The sequence below is a fragment of the Neolamprologus brichardi genome, chromosome 18 (genome assembly GCF_056152115.1).
Source record: "Neolamprologus brichardi isolate AB-2024 chromosome 18, ASM5615211v1, whole genome shotgun sequence".
In the NCBI taxonomy this organism is placed as follows: domain Eukaryota; kingdom Metazoa; phylum Chordata; class Actinopteri; order Cichliformes; family Cichlidae; genus Neolamprologus; species Neolamprologus brichardi.
Window position 1 is genome coordinate 5,948,854 of NC_142121.1, and position 19,008 is coordinate 5,967,861.

At 39.9% G+C, this 19,008-nt stretch overlaps 1 protein-coding gene across 1 annotated transcript; it reads left to right on the forward strand.

The window, feature by feature from the left end:
* Positions 1-6,486: 6,486 nt before the first annotated feature.
* LOC148097503 (uncharacterized) lies at positions 6,487-16,796 on the forward strand. The gene is made up of 4 exons (XM_087832089.1): positions 6,487-6,691; positions 7,706-7,915; positions 12,927-13,154; positions 15,224-16,796. Exons 1-4 carry the CDS (start codon positions 6,529-6,531, stop codon positions 16,660-16,662), a joined length of 2,040 nt encoding a protein of 679 aa, XP_087688215.1. The 5' UTR covers positions 6,487-6,528; the 3' UTR covers positions 16,663-16,796.
* Positions 16,797-19,008: the final 2,212 nt, after the last annotated feature.

Here is a 19,008-nt window from a genome sequence, read left to right on the forward strand (position 1 = left end):
TATCGCTGTGAGAAAGAATTTATAAAACAAGTCTTGTAGTGGACAACAGTCATAAAAAGGTCATCATGCAGTATTCTATCATATGCAAACTTATATCACTAAAAGCTTATACTGACTACTAAGTACAATTTTATATTGACAACAGCAAAATAATAAAAGCAGCAATCAAAGCAAGCAGTTTACACAATCATAAAAGCATAAGACAACATAAATTTAAAATAGGAGAGTGGTAGGTTATGTGGAAGAACCTATTTTGAACAAGTGAGTTTTGAGTTGGGACTTAAAGAGAGAGAAGTGTTGTTTTTGTTTTGCTGACCTCCCAGCCCATTGTTCCTTCAGTGGGCTGGTTTATCAGTCATTATGCAAATGTACTGTTTATAAGATTGAAACCTGCAGTCAGCTGAGACTGAAGAAATCATCTGGATGAGTGACGAAACGTTTCTCCCAGAAAACGCTACGTCCAGATGAACAGAATCAACTTTTTGGAGATGTTGTTTTTGTTGTTGTCGCATTGCTGCTGCTGCTGCTTCTTTTCTTCTTCTTTTTTCTTTTTTTCTTTTTTGCCGCCTGTCCCGTTTGGTTCTTTTGCCATCAGAATTATTGTCTGAAGGCCATGATAGATGCCCAATGGATTTACTATACCAAGTGAACCATCCCGGCTTTGCCGTATTGGTCCATTTGATTGACCTTTGTCTTTATTGTTTGTTTATTTTATTTTCATTTGTTACATACGGGACAGACATGAGTGGGGGAAAGGAAAGGGAGAAAAAAGATAGGGAGGGAAAGAAAAACAGCGGGGAGGAGGAACAGTGATAAAGCGCACAAAAAAAAGTGTGGGGGGGGCGGCAAAAAATACATATATATCAATCACTTGGATCATCTGTTGAGAAAGAAAAGAGAAAACAAGCAAAAAAGAGAGCAATATAATAAACAACATCATCACGCTAATCTATGTGTATATAACAGTAAATACTAAATATTGAATATTATTGTGCAGCACGTATGATCAACAGTGCACAGTGTGCTTTGAGGTAGCAGCCAAGAAAGATGTAGTTTTGTGTTTCTGAGCACCCGTGTGTATAGCTGTGAGCATGAGTGCACTTGTATTTAAAAGGTTCCTTCATGTAACGATCTGCTAGAGGGTGTGGGGAGCCATAGTCCCATTCCCCATGAAGCAGGTATGGAGGAGATCCAGGCTCCAGACATGCAGAGACCCCCAGTGCGCAAGAGTTCACGGAAGACCAACAGAGGGGCAACCATGCCACCCTCCCGGAAAGAGCTGAGAAGAGCTCCAGACGAGGGGTCACCCAGCAGCCACAGCAGAAGCCAGAGGGGGTTGCAGTGACGTGCCTGTGAGCTCTGCCGGCAGCCAGCTGTGACAGAGTGGACCGAGCCCCAGGCCCAGAGGTCGAGGGCAACCCACCCTCCGGAGGGGCCCAACCGAGCCACAGCTGCCAGGCCCTGAGAAGCATACCTGAGCGCCCAGTCCCGGACACCAAGAACCACCAACGCACCGATGTCTGAGGGCATGTGCCACTGGCAGGGAGAGTGGTGAGGGGAGATAGGCCTCCATACCTTGGAGAGCCTGAGATATCCCTAGAGGTGACGTCTGATACCCGACCTGACATATAGACACAGACAAACAGGCACACACAGATACGAACATCCTATTCCACCCCCATGCACACATATGCAAATACTCAGCATACTTTCCACAGCGATAGTAAGAAGTTGAACAAGCAGTTCTGACCTCGCACACACTCACACACACAATCACATACGCACATGCTCATGTCACTGAACGAATGTATTCATTTCTCTTGTATAAATAAAGAATGCAGACGGTGACAGAGCTGTGAGTGTCTCTTACGTGTAGGAGAGCTCTGTCACTTGTCCTCGCGAGTAAAGACAACTGCAGTGTTTGTGTTTTCTAACTCAAGTGTCTCAGCTGAAGAATTGCAGGGTGATTTAAAGAAATCCCCCGTCAGCCCCCGACTCCGCACTATCAGGGAGTCACCACATTCCAGACTCCAATCGGACGGCCAGCTCCTCCTCCCAGCCCCCCTGATAAATGGTTGGAAAGTGCTTGTTCTACATTTAGCCAAAGTTCATCTAAGAAGGTATGTTTTAGCCATCCTGAGATAAATTGAAGCCTGTTGGCTCACAAGTAGTGTTGAAAGTAAGGTAGATCTAATCCTCCTTTATCCTTGGTCTTTTGTAGTGTTTTTAAGCTTATACGTGGGGGTTCATCTTTCCAAAGGAGTTTGGACATATGAATCTAGAGACCTGAACCAACCTTGTGGCGGTTTAGTTGGGATCATTGAGAATAACTAATTTAATTTTGGTAAGACCATCATTTTTATAGCGGCAACCCTTCCCATGAGCGATGTGGGTAGACATTTCAATCTAGCCAGATCGCCTTCTGCTTTCTTTAAAAGTGGGATATGGTTTAATTTAGTTAAATCTGCAAGCTTAGGAGAAACATTAATACCTAAATATTTTATATTTCCAGACTGCAGCGGTGTAGAAGAAGAATTATGAAAGGAGCAATTAATTGGAAGGACTGTAGATTTTGATCAGTTAATTGAGTAATCTGATATTCTTGCAAAAGAGTTTATCAATGCAATCACCCCAGAGAGATTGGTTTGTGAGTTTTGGAGATAACGTAAGACATAATTTTCATAAAGACCAGTGTTGGGCAAATTACTTTGAAAAAGTAATTAATTACTAGTTTCATTTTGACATACTGCATTAACACAATTGATCTAAAAATCAGACAAAAAACACAAAATCCGAGTAGAAGAAGTTTTTTTTTTTTTTACTGTAACAACCACAAACATGTTTAATGAATCATATTTTCTGCTCCAGCCTGGTCCTGGAGTCCACACCTGCCTTGTTCAGTTGTTGTGTGGAGATGAATAAAGCCAGAGTGAAAAGTTACAGCTCCTGTGACGTCTGTACTATACCTTCACACTATTTTTTTCGCCTTCCAGCATCTGGTTCTGTCCTTGATGTCCTTGATGTCATGGTCTGTGTGAGTGTTCAGTGTTTTTCCGCTCCGGCCTGGTCTGTTCAGGTGGAGCCCGGAGTCCACACCTGCCTCGTTCATCTGTTCATCATTGCCGGCAATCATCAGGTGTATTTAACATCAGCGTCTCCTCCAGTTCTCTGCCAGTCTGTCAGCTATCCTATGGTTGTCACCAGGCCATGAAGTCTCTGTTGTATGTTTTGATTGAGACTAACTTTGATCTCTTCTCCCTCCAAGCAGTCATGACAGGAGCCCATGTCACACTGAGTTACTCACCTCTTCCACTTGCTGCTGAGCTCACTCTGTGGAATACTCACCTGTCTGGCATCACGCTTGTCTGAATTTCCAGTAGATTACTTCTGAAGCTCTGAGGACTCAAAAATGCAGAAAAAGTATAGGAAACTAAAAGAACTGAATGTTGACCAATCCATGTGTTCTTCTAGAACAGGAGTCGGTAACCTGCGGCTCCGGATCTGCATACGGCTCTTTCATCCTTATACTGCGGCTCCACGTGGCTTGGGAAAATAAATTATAATTATTTAACTGAAGTGTATTTTATTTGTGTTAGTTCTTTTTTTGACTTGTGGTTCTAAGTTGGAAGACTATCATGATCTTGAAATTCAAAAGTAAAATTATTTATTATTTTCGTCGCTCAAAATATGTGTCACACTGGCAGAAGCCGGTATACCTCCCAAAACGCTGTGCATTTATTAAGACTTTAGTTAGGGGTGATAAGGAGAAAAATGTTTGCATGAACATGCTTTTCAGCATCTCTTTATTGACCACTTTTCCCACACGTTTGCTGCACACACACAGCCAGCTGTAGCTTTCCAGCTCACAGCCCGACACATACCAACTCAACAGACTTAAATCCAGCGAGGAGTGATTGTGGATGCTGCTCAGGCACGTTCGCATCCCCTGCAGAGCATTGCAGACCACGCCCTGTCACACACATTAACCATATAAAATAAACATTTATGCAGATATTTTAATTTGTTTAAAAGAGACTTTCAACTGGGTGTCTTTCTTTTTCGTTCTCATTTTTTTAAGAGTTCAAAATGTGTGTGTTCATTACATAAATAAAATGTAATTTTCTCTTTAGCACTTCATGGATTTCATAAGCAACACACTGTAGTTTTTTATAAAAAGCATAAAAGTAACATATATATATATATATATATATATATATATATATATACACACACAGTTTTATCTTCATTTTAGATGTCAAAAAGTATTTGCGGCTCCCAGTGTTTTCCTTCCTATGGAAACCAGGTCCAAATGGCTCTTTGGGTATTAAAGGTTGCAGACCCCTGCTGTAGAGTGTAGTGGTGTTTTTAACCAAGTCCAGTTATCCATGTATACTCCAAGGTATTTTTAGTCCTCTATAACGTCCACATCGATCCCCTGGATTGAAATAGGGGTCGAAAGTTTCCTGGTCCTCCTAAAGTCCACAATCAATTTTTGGTCTTCGGTCACTTCGAGCTGCAGATGATTCTGCTTGCACCACTTGATAAAGGAGTCAACTACAGCCCGGTACACCATCACATCACCCTCACTGAAGCATCCAACCACCGCAGAGTAATCAGAAAACATCTGAACATGGCAGGTCTCTGTGCAATGGCTGACGTCTGTGATGGGGAGAGGGCAGTCCCTTGTGGTGCCCCTGTGTTGCTGATCACCTTGTGAGACACATAATGTTGAAGAAGCACATTTTGTGTTAGATACTCAAAAATCCAGGACACAGGAGAGGCATCCACTTGCATCTCAGTCAGCTTATCTCTCAGGACGGTTGGCCTGAGAAGCCGGAGAAGCTTCTTTCCGCAGGCGATACGGTCTCTCAATCACACCACCACATAGTACTGACCCACACATATGGTTTTTACACACACACTGGACATTCTGGACATTTGTTTACATTTGTTTACATTTGCCATCTTGTTATTGATTAATCAAATCACTCTATCACAAGTCACTTAAATAAATCACTTTTAAGCATATTTGCACTGCACAAGACACTTAAATATGTGGATTGCACAACCCTGGACATTACATTTCTTTCATTACCATTTATTACTTGTACAGCTGCTCTTATTGTTCCATATTTCTTCATGTATTCTTATATATTTTCTATATTGTGTATTTTGTGTGTTGTGTATTTTGTTGTAGTTATTTTATTTTTAACTTTAATTTTTTTATATTTTATTTTATTCTTTCCTAGTTAAATTTACCCTTCATTTTAATTTTCATATTTGTTTCCTATCCTATTCATAGTCTTTTATTTTAGGTCACGAGCAGTTGTCTAAGCATTTCACTGCATATCGTACTGTGTATGACTGTGTATGTGACAAATAAAATTTGAATTTGATGGTAATAAATGCACTGGAAAAGATAAAAAGGACACTCACACTGCTTTTCAGCTGGCCCAAATGGGTGTAGACGCAACTGAGTAGGTAGATGATGGTGTCCTCAGGCCTGAGGTGGGACTGGTAGGCAAACTGAAGGAGACCCTGATCTGGCCTGACTATAGGGTACTCCATATGACAACTCATGAAAATAACATTTTCCAAACGTTTTAACATGAAGTGTCTTCGTAAGAAAAATGAAGAAAAGGCTAGTTTCTTTTAGATTGTATGCTGAATTGAGCAAATATGACTAAAAATGTTAGACGTTGTTAAATATGTGGGTATCTTTCATTTTTTAAGACCTGGGTAAATCTCAAAACATCACATTTTTACTGCTCACCTTCAGTTTGCATAAAAGATTAACCAGTCCAAAGTTAAAATGTTGAACATCAAATTAATGTCATGGTTGGACGTCAAAATTGTGGACCAAGTTTGGATATGTACAGAATTGGTCATGGACTTAAAGACTCAATATAAACATTGAACGATGTCCAGTGTTTAGTAGAGGGAGTCTGACTGTATGTTGTTACTGGGAGGTGGAGTGGGGGAGTATGTGTAGCAATCACATACAAGAATATTATCTGTCTCAGGTCTTCCATCCTCCAGAGTAGGAGTGTACCTGGATCACAGAGCAGGTATTTTGTCCTTCTACAGCGTCTCTGAAACCATGACTCTCCTCCACAGAGTCCAGACCACATTCACTCAGCTGCTTTATGCTGGACTTTCTCGTTACAACGCTGGAGACACTGCTGAGTTCATTAAAATGAAATCGACCCTTTTCTTTTTATTAAATATACTATTGTCTGTGTTTCAAAGAAACAGAAAACACTTTAATTCACGAAGCTTTCATAATGTTTTGAGCTTTGATCTATATTTTAATGTTAAAATAAATATTCTTTATCCAGGTTTCTCCAAAGTACCAAACTTTATGTCAGGACTTGATTTTTGTTAGACTGACCTGATGAGGGCAGTATTACACCTTTGATACTTCCAGCTTAAGAGCGAAGAAGAATAGCGGAAATGACGCCACTGAGCGCTTGCGTCGCGTTTATATTTGAAGACTTTAATTTGGCGGTATCAGTTGTTGTCGCAACAATGTCTTCAGTCCAGTATCTGAGAGAGGTTATCAAGGAGAGATTAACTGCTGCCGCAGAACAAATCTTCTCAGAGTTTGAAAAGACGATCGTCCGGTATGAGGAGGAGATCAGTCAGCTAAGACCGCTGGATATCAGACCCGGGATAAAGTCACATAATATAGGTATGTAAACTTGTGGAGGAATGGGGGTTGCGGGATCCTCGCGGGAACTCAACTCTGCTTAGATTTTACCATGTGCGCTTCACACTACCGTAACTTATCGACTATTTAAGCTAGAAAAAGAAATTACACGGTTACTGAAAGAAGAGAGGCTGAGTTTTACGGGGATATTTGGTGTATTACGGTAGCACAAACCGTTCGCAAGCTACTGCTGTCTGAAGAACCAAGATTCACTAACGTAATCCCTCGACCATTTGGGCAAGAGAGACATTTCAAACGGTTACTGAAAGACGAGAAGAAGAGCTTTACGAAACTTTACGGTGCATCATTAGAAAACACGAGCAGCGACGGTCCAATCACATGTATGGAAAAGTGGCAACGCTCGAAATTTAAAAAACTGAGTGGCCATTGCTCAAAAACTTTATTGTACATATTTAGTATAGTTGATGTTTAAAGTTGATGTTGTGTTACATTTGTTCCTGTTGAATATCAGTTTCCACTTAACTATAAATCTGAAAAAAAAAGTCAGTTTTTTTTCACTTTAAACTGTTGTTTCATTGCCATAACAATACAATAATGTAAAATGAGTGCCAAATATTGAAAGCTGAGGTTGTTCTGAAAAGGGGGCAAAAATATTCACTTTTAGTTTGATTTCTGGCCCATTTACAGCCAAAATGACCAAAAATTACCAGGCGGCCTAAATGATGCTTGGTCAATAGCTTTCATTATCATATTCAGATCATGCTGCTGTTCATTTGTTTATTTTGTTTGTGTTTGCACATTTTGTGATGATCACTGGCGGTCACTTTTAAAAATTAGACCCCAGACGGCTTTAAGGTTATCAGTGTCGCCCAGTGAAAAAATGGCCAGAAGTGAATGTTTCTGTGGCAACATCTGCAAGAACACAAGAGGCTGTGAAGTCATAAGCTTAGTTCTCAACTCCCTTTTAATTGTTCTTGATCTTTCTTATGATCACATTAGTTACTGATTTCTTGTGTCCCTTTGCTGAACACGAAGGTGAGCAGCAGATCTTTGACCAGGAGAGGAGCTCCAGTCTCCACCAGCAGGACACAGAGCCTCCACAGACTAAAGAGGTACAGGAGGAAATCTGCAGCAGTGAGGAAGGAGAGCCGCTTGAACTGAAGCAGGAGGCTGAAGAAATTGATGTGTCGACCGGAGAACAGCTGGATTTGTTGTGGAAACCTGGAGTAGAGCTGACCACAACAGGTATGTAAAACTGTAATATACAGATTTCATAATACAGAAATGAATATGCAGGGCTCGCAAAATTTCAAAATCCCTGGTAGCCCTTCGGGCAGGGACTCTTCAGTTTTTGGTAGCCCAAAATAAATTTAAGTAGCCCGAATAAAAAAAGAGAGCGATTTTTTGATTGATGTTTTGTTTCCGTTACAATATTATACATTAAAATATAATATTGTAACGGAAACAAAACATTAATCAAAAAATTGTTGAAACACAAATTACAACATTGTATAAAAATTACAATCATCAACTCAAATACTTGGTTCTAATTGAACAGACATTTCTATGAACTTGTAAGAACTGTGTAGCACATGAATCAGTCTGTTTCAGATCCTGAATTTGAAATTTCCAGTGAAGTCACGGGTAAGAGGCAAGTGGAACCAAAATCGAGGCCATTTGCTTTTTGAAGTTTGCAAAGACTGCTAAATTGTGCCAGTGGTAGTTCACTCTTTGCAACATAGTATGCTGTTCTAAACAGATTTTTCAGGTTTATTTTTAGTATGTTATTTGCAATTGGTGTTTTTTCTGGGAAAGATATTGCAGACTGAGCAATAATGCATTTCTAATGGGGGCCTTTCTTAAAATTACTGGTCCCAGTAATAAAGGCGCTTGTCAACTCAGAAATCGAGGGAAAACCAACAACACACCCGGCAGAACATTACGTTATTTAAACGGGTGCACATAAGTGGTCCGCATGTGCGCATCTGTCAAAATAAAAGACGCGCACAAGATAAGAAGTTGCAGTGCGCGTTTGCGTCCATATAAAGGCTGTGTTTTTGTCCGCTAGAGTGGGATTTTCACAGCACATTCTGCACCACATCTCTGTACGTTCATCATTTGTTTGAAGCCAGCTCACCTCCTGCTAGAGGTGGGAATCACCATACATCCCACGATACGATATTATTGCGATTTTTAAAAAAAAAAAAAAAAATTTTGCGATATTCAGATTCTGTACATAAAGGTAAACTTTGTCAATATTCATTTTCTCTAATATCAAAGTCTCACACTCAGTCTTTCTCTCATTTCAGTTTTATTGTTGACAAACTGAACGGTTTGTATTACAGTCTAGTCCAACTTAACTGAATCAACCATCTGGTACAATTATAGCTATTCTGAACTATGCAGTTTATGAAAACTATGCAGCCCCTTCAGCAACTGAAGAATTTGAAAGTAAATTAAAATAAAATATAATTTTACATTAAATAAAAAAGTTTTAAACTTAATTAAAATAAAACATGTCTTAAATTAAAATAAGTAAACTGTCATGTTTATTGCTGCCAAAAAAAAGTTAAACACATTTGGACAGTGAAGGAATGTCAGGATTCTTGCTCAGAAAAAGGATCAACATGCTCTGAAGTCAGAGCACAAAAACCTTTTTTGTAACAAAATATCGATTTCTGCTGTCCCTGTATCCATACATTATTAGCAAACAAAATATCAGGATACTACACAGTATCGATTTTTTCCCCCACCCCTACCTCCTGCAACCACTTTTCCGAGAATACGCGCTTCTTTTGTGGTTTGGACTCCCTCTGACATTTCTTTGGAGGTGGAGGAACACCAAAGTAATTGCTTAAAGGAGCTTCTTCTACATCTTTAAGAGTTCTAAACAAATGTCTGTCCTCCTCCTGAAAATCTTATGTACGCAAACACGCGTTGCAACTTCATATCTTGTGCGCGTTTTTTATTTTGACAGCGAATGCGCACCTGTGGACCACTTATGTGCAGCCCTGGTTATTTAGCTCGTCATATTGCAGCCACAGAAATTCTTTTGTCCATGAAACCATAAAGCTGCACTTTCTTTTTGCCTTATAGTCTGATTTGTCATAACGTTTTGTGGTAAGCTTTTCTTTGGCTGTCACTTCTTCACCCTGACCTGTCTTATTTGGCTCAGCAGAACTAAAACGTATATCCTGCTGCTTTTATACACGCATTCACATAACGCTCAGCGATTCTCTGCGCGATCAACCTCTCACATGTTTAAGCTTGCTGCGGGAGATTTCACTTGTCATGTTTGCATAGTAAGCTAACGATTGATAAGACGATGTCAGAGGAATTGGTGCGCAAATTATCATCACTCACCAATCAGTGCTGTCGCTCTCTACACACAGTTCGCGCGATTGCAAAGTGAAACCAAAAAACAAGCGCAAATTCAAACGCGATTTCAATATGTCACATATTGACAGTGGCTCACAGATGCCAATGACATAATTATTAGGGGTGCAACGATACTCGTATCGATATCGAACCGTTCGATACAGTGCTTTCGGTTCGGTATGCATATGTATCGAACAATACAACATTTTTAATTTATTTTATCAACTTTCCTTCTGACGATGCTGTCTGTGTTGAGCGCTCAGTGGATCTGCGCTCGACAGTGCAGCCTAGGCGGAGTAGTCGAACACAGATTCACTGAGCGCAGGGCAAGCTAGCGAGACAGAAGGTTGCAACATGGCAAATTGAACCTCCCCCACCCTCATTCAGATCTGGCGTTTGGAACTATTTTGGTTTTCATGTGAAGCATGACCCTGAAGGTAAGCGCGTCATGGACAAAAGTAAAACAGTATGTTGGATGTGCCAGCAATGCTCAATTGCTGGCACTGGTGGGAACTAGTGTGTTAGCGCAGTTAGCTCGTTAATGTGTTGACGTCTTCCAGCCCCACTCATGAGGCGATCCGCGGTAGCTCGTTAACGGAGATTTGCCGTGTTGTGACCTTAACGTCATTTCAGATTAACGCTGACAGCACTAGTGGGAACACAACGAATATGACTGCACATTTACTCCGACATCATCCTAGTGCAAAGACAAGTGGAAGCAGACAAAAACAAGCACGCATGCTACAAACTTTACCCGAGTCATTTAGACAGCCGTTAGCACATGATTCTCCTTATGGGGACCTGATATGTTTAATATGCTGCTGAGAATATAGCCCAGAAGAAGCGTATAGTATAGCTTTTATTTTGGAAAGAGACATTTCTCCATAATAAACTCTCTTTTCCAAAGATGAGTGATTCCTCAATCAGATACAGGGCTCGCAAAATCGCTAGCCCGATGTCCTGGGGCTTTTTTCCAGTCGGGCTACCAAAATCTATCTCTGCCCTGCCCGTCGGCCTATCGTAGGAAGGAAAAATATATGTCAATGCTTTTGCATTCTTTCGGAAATGTAGCTGGGTAATTATGTCATTGGCATCGGCCACTGTCAATATGTGACATACTGAAATCGCGTTTGAATTTGCGCTTGTTTTTTGCTTTCACTTTGCAATCGCGTGAACTGTGTATAGAAAGCGACAGTACTGATTGGTGAGTGATGATAATTTGCGCACCAATTCCTCTGACATCGTCTTATCAATCGTTAGCTTACTATGCAAACGTGACAAGTGAAATCTCCTGCAGCTTAAACATGTGAGAGGTTGATCGCGCAGAGAATCGCTGAGCGTTATGTTAGTGCGTGTGTAAAAGCAGCAGGATATATATTTTAGTTCTGCTGAGCCAAATAAGACAGGTCAGGGTGAAGAAGTGACAAAACGGAAAGGTTATGACAAATCAGACTATAAGGCAAAAAGAAAGTGCAGCTATATGGTTTCATGGACAAAAGAATTTCTGTGGCTGCAATATGACGAGCTAAATAACCAGGGCTGCACATAAGTGGTCCGCAGGTGCGTATTCGCTGTCAAAATAAAAACCCGCACAAGATAAGAAGTTGCAACGTGTGTTTGCGTACATAAGATTTTCAGGAGGAGGACAGACATTTGTTTAGAACTCTTAAAGATGTCGAAGAAGCTCCTTTAAGCAATTACTGTGATGTTCCTCCACCTCCAAAGAAATGTCAGGAGTCCGAACCACAAAAGAAGCGGGTATTCTCGGAAAAGTGGTTGCAGGAGGTGAGCTGGCTTCAAACAAATGATGAACGCACAGAGATGTGGTGCAGAATGTGCCGTGAAAATTTAATAAATGACAAATTAATAAAAAGGCATGAACATTTTTTTTGTATCGAAAAAATATCGAACCGTGACACTAACGTATCGAACCGAACCGAACCGTGAATTTTGTTGTATCGTTGCACCCCTAATAATTACCCAGCTACATTTCCGAAAGAATGCAAAAGCATTGACATATATTTTTCCTTCCTACGATAGCCCGACGGGCAGGGCAGAGATAGATTTTGGTAGCCCGACTGGAAAAATCACTAGCCCCGGGACGTCGGGCAAGTGATTTTGCGAGCCCTGATATGACTGATCAGAAAATCAGGTGATGGGCTGCATCAATAGAATAGTGTAATGGGCTACAGTGTTCTCCATACCCTCGAAGTGACAGTGAATTCACTGGTCAGACGGTCTTCAGAGTCACCAGCTCAAAATAGCGCAACTTTGGGATGTGGTGGAATTTGAGATTTGCATCATGGATTTGTTGGATAATAGATTTCATTATCATATTCAATTCATACTACTTTTCATTTGTTTATTTTGTTTGTGCTGGATTTTTTGTGGAAACCTGGAGTAAAGCTGACCACAATAGGTATGCAAAACTGTAATATACAGATTTCATAATACTGAAATGAATAAGACTCATATTAAAACATCAGGCGATGATATCAGAGTTGACTCCTCATGAAGAGAGCTCACAATGACACGTGGCGTGCATTACCACCTGGCATACTACCTCACCTAAGACAAGTTTTCTGTTAGCACAGTAAAATAAAAACTGGGTTTAAAATCTTCTGTTGTTTAATAAAAAACAAACATTTCCTCCATATAGATTTAAGTCAAGTTGACCCAGAACTGCATGCAGAATGTAGAAAAATACCCACAAGGACCAAGTTGGAGTAGCGAGCTGTACGCCTCATAAATTATGACTTTCTGTATGTAAACAGAATTCTTCTCTGTTCACTGCATGAGAGAGAATATTTAAATATCGCTCACATATCTGAGATCTGCTCACAGTGTTACTTTTTTCTTGTGTGTCGTGTCCGTCAAGACCTCCCACAGCAACATGATTGTAAGGAAAACTGTAGCCAGAAGAGGAACTCCAGTCTCAACCAGGAGGACACAGATCTTCCAGAGACTAAAGAGGAACAGGAGGAAATCTCCCTCAATCAGGAAGAAGAGCAGCTTTCACTGAAGCCAAAAACCAAAGATGTCATCGTCTGGACTGGGCAGGAGCTGGACATCATGTGGAACCCTGAAGTAAAGTTGGAAAGAATAGGTATGCAAAACTTTAATAGACAGACTCAGTTTTGTGTTAAGAAATCTAAGTCCTGTTGGATCCTTATCAGACCTCAGAGGTATGTTATAGAGACACATGGAGAATCTAAGGTCCAACTGCAATTAGGAAACATGATGTAATATTCTAAGAGCCAAAATGTCTAGCCCTCACAGTGTCGCTCCTGTCAGGACTGGCCTATGTTGGAAATAATTAAGTTGAGTACAAGAGAGAGGAAGACACCCTACAATGAGTTGACACATCAACTTTTTATTTGTTCCTCCATATTCATATTTGTCATTCATATTGTCACATTGTTTGTCCCTCACGAATTGCAGTCGTCACTCCTTCGCCTGTGCTGCGCCCCTGCACCTGCAGGCACACTTACAGTGAATATCAAATTTAATAACAGAATATTAACTAGGCATGTAATACTTTTCTTTCGTTTTTTGGCCACATTTTTCAAGTGACCTATATTTGACAACAGCATGTAAAAGAATAAATAAATAAATAAATAAAACTTTCAATTATGTTTTTGCTGTGCCACCAATTAAAACTTTTAACTCGCTCAACCCATCTGGAGCACAAAATGAACAAACTTTGGACAAACTGCCCGAAATGCGTTGACAGAGACATTTCAAGGCTTTAAACAAGATGAAAGAGGTAAAACTAAGGATGTAACCAAAGCCGTGTGCCACTTGTGGACACGTGTCGTGCGAGCAAAGTACTTAAACACGACTAACTTGCATGAGAACGTACGTGTCCACCATCCTGCTCAGTATGCTAGGCTATCACCAGCTTCTACAGCTCTATCAACAAGCACTTGGGCGCACTCTGAGGAGGGTGCATTTATTTGAAGATGAAAGGGGGTGCTGTTAAAACAGCGCTATTCATTTATTTATTTATTTATTTATTTATTTTTTTGACTCCTTCTATTAGCTCCATCATTAATAGCAAACATACTCATGGGCAAATAAATAAATAAATTGCCCGTGTAAAAACAATCTCCTATGGGCTCAGCCTATCGTCGATAGTCTATATATGCGTTTAGTCACGCAACCCTAATAGTTAGGAAGGATTTTATGTGGCGGTAAGTTCTGCATTTGCTTGTGTGCAGTCATATGGTATTATTAAACAAAAGTGTCCCATATCCTTTTTAATCAACTCCCACTATGATTTGTGGATAAATAATTCTTTAGCTTGTGTAACACGACCTTTTTCACTCATTCCCAATATGTTTTATTTATATAGGGAAATAATTCCAACAACAGTGTCCTGAAGGGGCTTTATACTGTAAGGTAAAGACTCTACAATATTAGAAAGAAACCACAACAATCACACAACACTCTGTGTTACGTTTCCTTAAAAGCTCCGGGGGATGAGGGAAAGTAACAAAGTGTCCGGGTTGAAAAAAGGAGGTGAGGAGGCAAACTGGTTAAATTTTATTAATGTTTCTATTAATAATTAACCTAAAAGAGCTGGAAAAGCCACTATCACATTTAGAAGACAACAAAACCCTGGAATCATTAGTCAGAGTAATATTTATGAGAATCTCACAGTTTTTGTTATAGCTGAATTTTTGTGTTGTTTTGAAACTGCCCCTGATGTATGATTATCTTTTTATTTACATAAATTAGATTTCCTCCATTAAATGGTACAAAAACTGAGCAGAAAGCAAGAAGTGAAGTGTTTGAATTTAAAGTTTCCACCTCATCGATTTTCATTTTATTTTTTTCAGTCAGTTTAAAGATTTCCAGGTTCCCCTTGCAGCATGAAATGGAAAAAAATTACTTAAGGACATTCCGGTTTGGGATAAATATTGTTAAATATTTATATTCTTTTTTCTGAAATATACGATTCCAAACTTAAATCGATCACAGAAGAAGAGTGTTTTTCATAGAGTTTGTAAATGAGCAGCCAAAACGGTTTCACTGAGTCAGCAAAACAGCTTCTCCCCCAACATGCCTTTTATTGGTTTATCTGAGCAACATGCTTACCACGTGGAGACCTGCTAATGGCTACGGTTACCTTGTAATTTCTCAAATATATGTTTTGTTTTTTTGCCCCTTCAGATTTTCCACAACATGACTGTAAAGAACAGGAGGATCCTTCGCAGATTAAAGGGGAACAGGAGAAACTCCGTACCACTGAAGAGGGAAAACCGTTTGTACGAAAGCAAGAGACTCAAACTTTTCCTGCTCGTAGAGAAGGTGACCGCAGTGACCAGCTCCTTTCTCACAACTCTCCTGATACAGATCAGGACGAAAGCAAGGATGATAACTTACACAGAAATAAATTGGAGGAAATTGTATCAGAGCTGCCAGTTCAAAATTCCAAGACAGTACATTTATGTGGCACCTGTGGAAAACAATTTAATACTGCAAAAAACTTGAATCGACATATGCAAATTCACACAGGTGAGAAGCCACATTGTTGTAGCACCTGTGGGAAAAGATTTCGTCGGAAGTCGCACTTGACTAGACACATGCAAATTCACACAGGTGAGAAGTCGCATTCTTGTAGCACCTGTGGGAAAAGATTTAATCGGAAGGAACATTTGAAAATGCACATGGAATATCATACAGGAGAAAAACGATATTCCTGTAGCACTTGTGGGAAACGTTATAATGTAAAATCAAGTTTGAAAACCCACATAAGAATTCACACACGTGAGAAGTCACATTGTTGTAGTACTTGTGGGAAAAGCTTTACTCAGAAGGGGCAGTTGAATAGTCACATGCGAATTCATACAGGTGAGAAACCACATTGTTGTAGCACCTGTGGGAAAAGATTTACTCTAAAAACATATTTAACTGAACACATGAAAATTCACACAGGTGAGAAGCCGCATTCTTGTACCACTTGTGGGAAAAGCTTTAGTCAGAAGGGGCAGTTGAATATTCACATGCGAATTCACACAGGTGAGAAGCCATATTTTTGTAGCATATGTGGGGAAAGATTTAATGTAGTAACAAATCTGAAAATACACATGAAAATTCACACAAGTGAGAAGCCGCATTCTTGTAGCACCTGTGGGAAAAGATTTAGTCGGAAGTCACACCTGACTAGACACATACAAATTCACACAGGTGAGAAGTCGCATTCTTGTAGCACCTGTGGGAAAAGATTTAATCGGAAGGAAAATTTGAAAATGCACATGGAATATCATACAGGTGAGAAACAATATTCCTGTAGCACTTCTAGGAAAAGATTTACTCTAAAAACATATTTAAATGAACATGCGAGAATTCACACAGGTGAGAAGTCGCATTCTTGTACCACCTGTGGGAAAAGCTTTACTCTAAAAAAATATTTAACTGAACACATGAAAATTCACACAGGTGAGAAGCCGCATTCTTGTGACACCTGTGGGAAAAGCTTTGCTCAGAAGGGGCAGTTGAATAGTCACATGCGAATTCACACAAGTGAGAAGCCGCATTCTTGTAGCACCTGTGGGAAAAGATTTAGTCGGAAGTCACACCTGACTAGACATACAAATTCACACAGGTGAGAAGTCTCATTCTTGTAGCACCTGTGGGAAAAGATTTAATCGGAAGGGACATTTGAAAATGCACATGGAATATCATACAGGTGAGAAACAATATTCCTGTAGCACTTCTAGGAAAAGATTTACTCTAAAAACACATTTAAATGAACATGCAAGAATTCACACAGGTGAGAAGCCACATTCTTGTGACACCTGTGGGAAAAGCTTTGCTCAGAAGGGGCATTTGAATAGACACGTGCGAATTCATATAGGTGAGAAACCACATTGTTGTAGCACCTGTGGGAAAAAAATTTAGTTCTTCAGTACAGTTGAAAATGCATATAGGAAACCATACCGCGTGCTAAGTTTAATTTTTAGAAAATGTTGATGGTAAAACAAAGTGTTTGGATCTTTGGAAACTCAGCGTCTGACAAAACTTTATTTTCAAAAGGTTTTCAGAAGATCTCTATGAGATTTCTATGTTTACTTGTGGACAAAAAAACTAAACTTTTTTCTGACTTTTATTTGTTATTTGTGGGCTTTGACTTGGCTAAAGGTTCTCTTTGGACAGTGCTTGAGATACTTTTTGTGTCTTGATGCAAAAAGAATTTCTCAAAAATACACTAGAGAATATCTGTTTAAAAAATGCCTGTGTACATATCGAGGAATGGAGGGATAGAAGTGACAAAAATGAATTGATTAAATACACCATTAAATAATTCAATTCAATGTGTCAATAAATAGGGGGTTGGGGTTTATATCATACTTTTATGTGAACACTTGTTGATACCCAGCTGCTGTTTTGAGCTTGAATAATTTGGATCTTAAAAAAAAAAAGTGTAACTTTGACAGTGCTGTTTTCCATTTTGACAGGTTTGTGACATGTGGTTGGTGGAAACTAGACAAAGATGCATCTGGTAATTGTTTTTATCTATATGAGTCATTTGGAAGGTCCAAACTGTCCAAAGTTGTAGAATAGCCTAATTACGGAAACTTGTACCTTACATTTGGTAGTGCAAATTGTTTTAAAGGAATAAAAATCTGAAGTAGTATTAATTGCTTCTCACTGTAAAGCTGGCATAACAGCCATTATTCCTGACCCTATGAGCTCAGCTCAGTCAAAACCTGTCAAAATAAACTATGAAGATAATGGCTGAAGAGGTCATTGGAAGAAATCCCAGAAAGTTATGCAAGACAAGTGTTGATCATAGAGGAAGCAAAGTTTTTAAGAAAATTTTGATTTGGACATGGTTAAGGAAATAAATCTTTAAAAAATTATATAATAAAGGAGGAGGAGCTGGTGATTCTTCACGCTAGAGGTCTTTCCTTTCTTTTAAGTTTCTGATTAAGTTGTATGTTCAATAAAACTGTTGGCATCACACTTCACATCATCTCCTGTAAATTTTGTGTTTTTGTTTAAATTGTGTTCCAAAAGCCTAAATCAACATCTTTCCGCCCTAATGAAATTCTGCACAGCCTTTAAAATTTGCGACCCCACAATCCTGCTGTTCTTTGAAAAATGAAGAGTACTTTCAAACGAGCTGTTAAACAGGGCTTCGTGTGATCTGCCTTTTGGTGAAGCAACTGGCCAGAAAGATTCAACACATTCAAGGGGCTTCATCATACTGACTCCCTTGATTCTCGTCCTCACTTTCCAGGTCCTCCACCGCTTAGTTACCTGTAACCGCTCAGTTATCCACAGAGTGTCCAGCAGCTGTCTGCAGCTGCAACCGTTGAGCCTATATTCTGTGACACAGTTTCTCCGGCACCTGAGCCCTTCTACAGGGAGTTGATTCGCTGCAGGGGATTCCTGAAGTAATGCTTGCTGATTTTCAGCTGCTCACCACATTCATTGCCCAATAAGACAGAAAAATTATCCTATCTTGTAGGGCAACTGAGGTGAAGGGTATTAGCATAGGCCGAAGCGTATTTTTCTTTTCACCCACTGGCCTATTTTCTTTTGTGAACTGAAAAAGGCTTTTTGCTCAGCCCGTGTCTGAGGGAAGTTCTGCCCTTGCAGAAGTGTGCTTGCCTGAACACCAGCATGCCTCTAGCCACCCTCCACACATCATGGTCCCACATCACTGTAGATTTTGTCATGGGTTACCCACCTCAGGAAAAACATTTCGTTGCTTTGGAGAAATTGCCTACTGTCACTGAAACAGCTGACTTCATCCATCATGTTTTTAGGCTCCATTTAATTCCACATAAAATAGTCTCCGACCACGGCCCACAATTCCCCTTTCCAGACCTGTAAGGCCTTCTGCACCTCATTTGGTACCAAGGTTAGTTTAAATTCTGCCCAAGACCAACGGTCAAACCGACAGGTTAAATCAAGAGCTTGAGACCATTCTCTGAAGTGTCACTTCC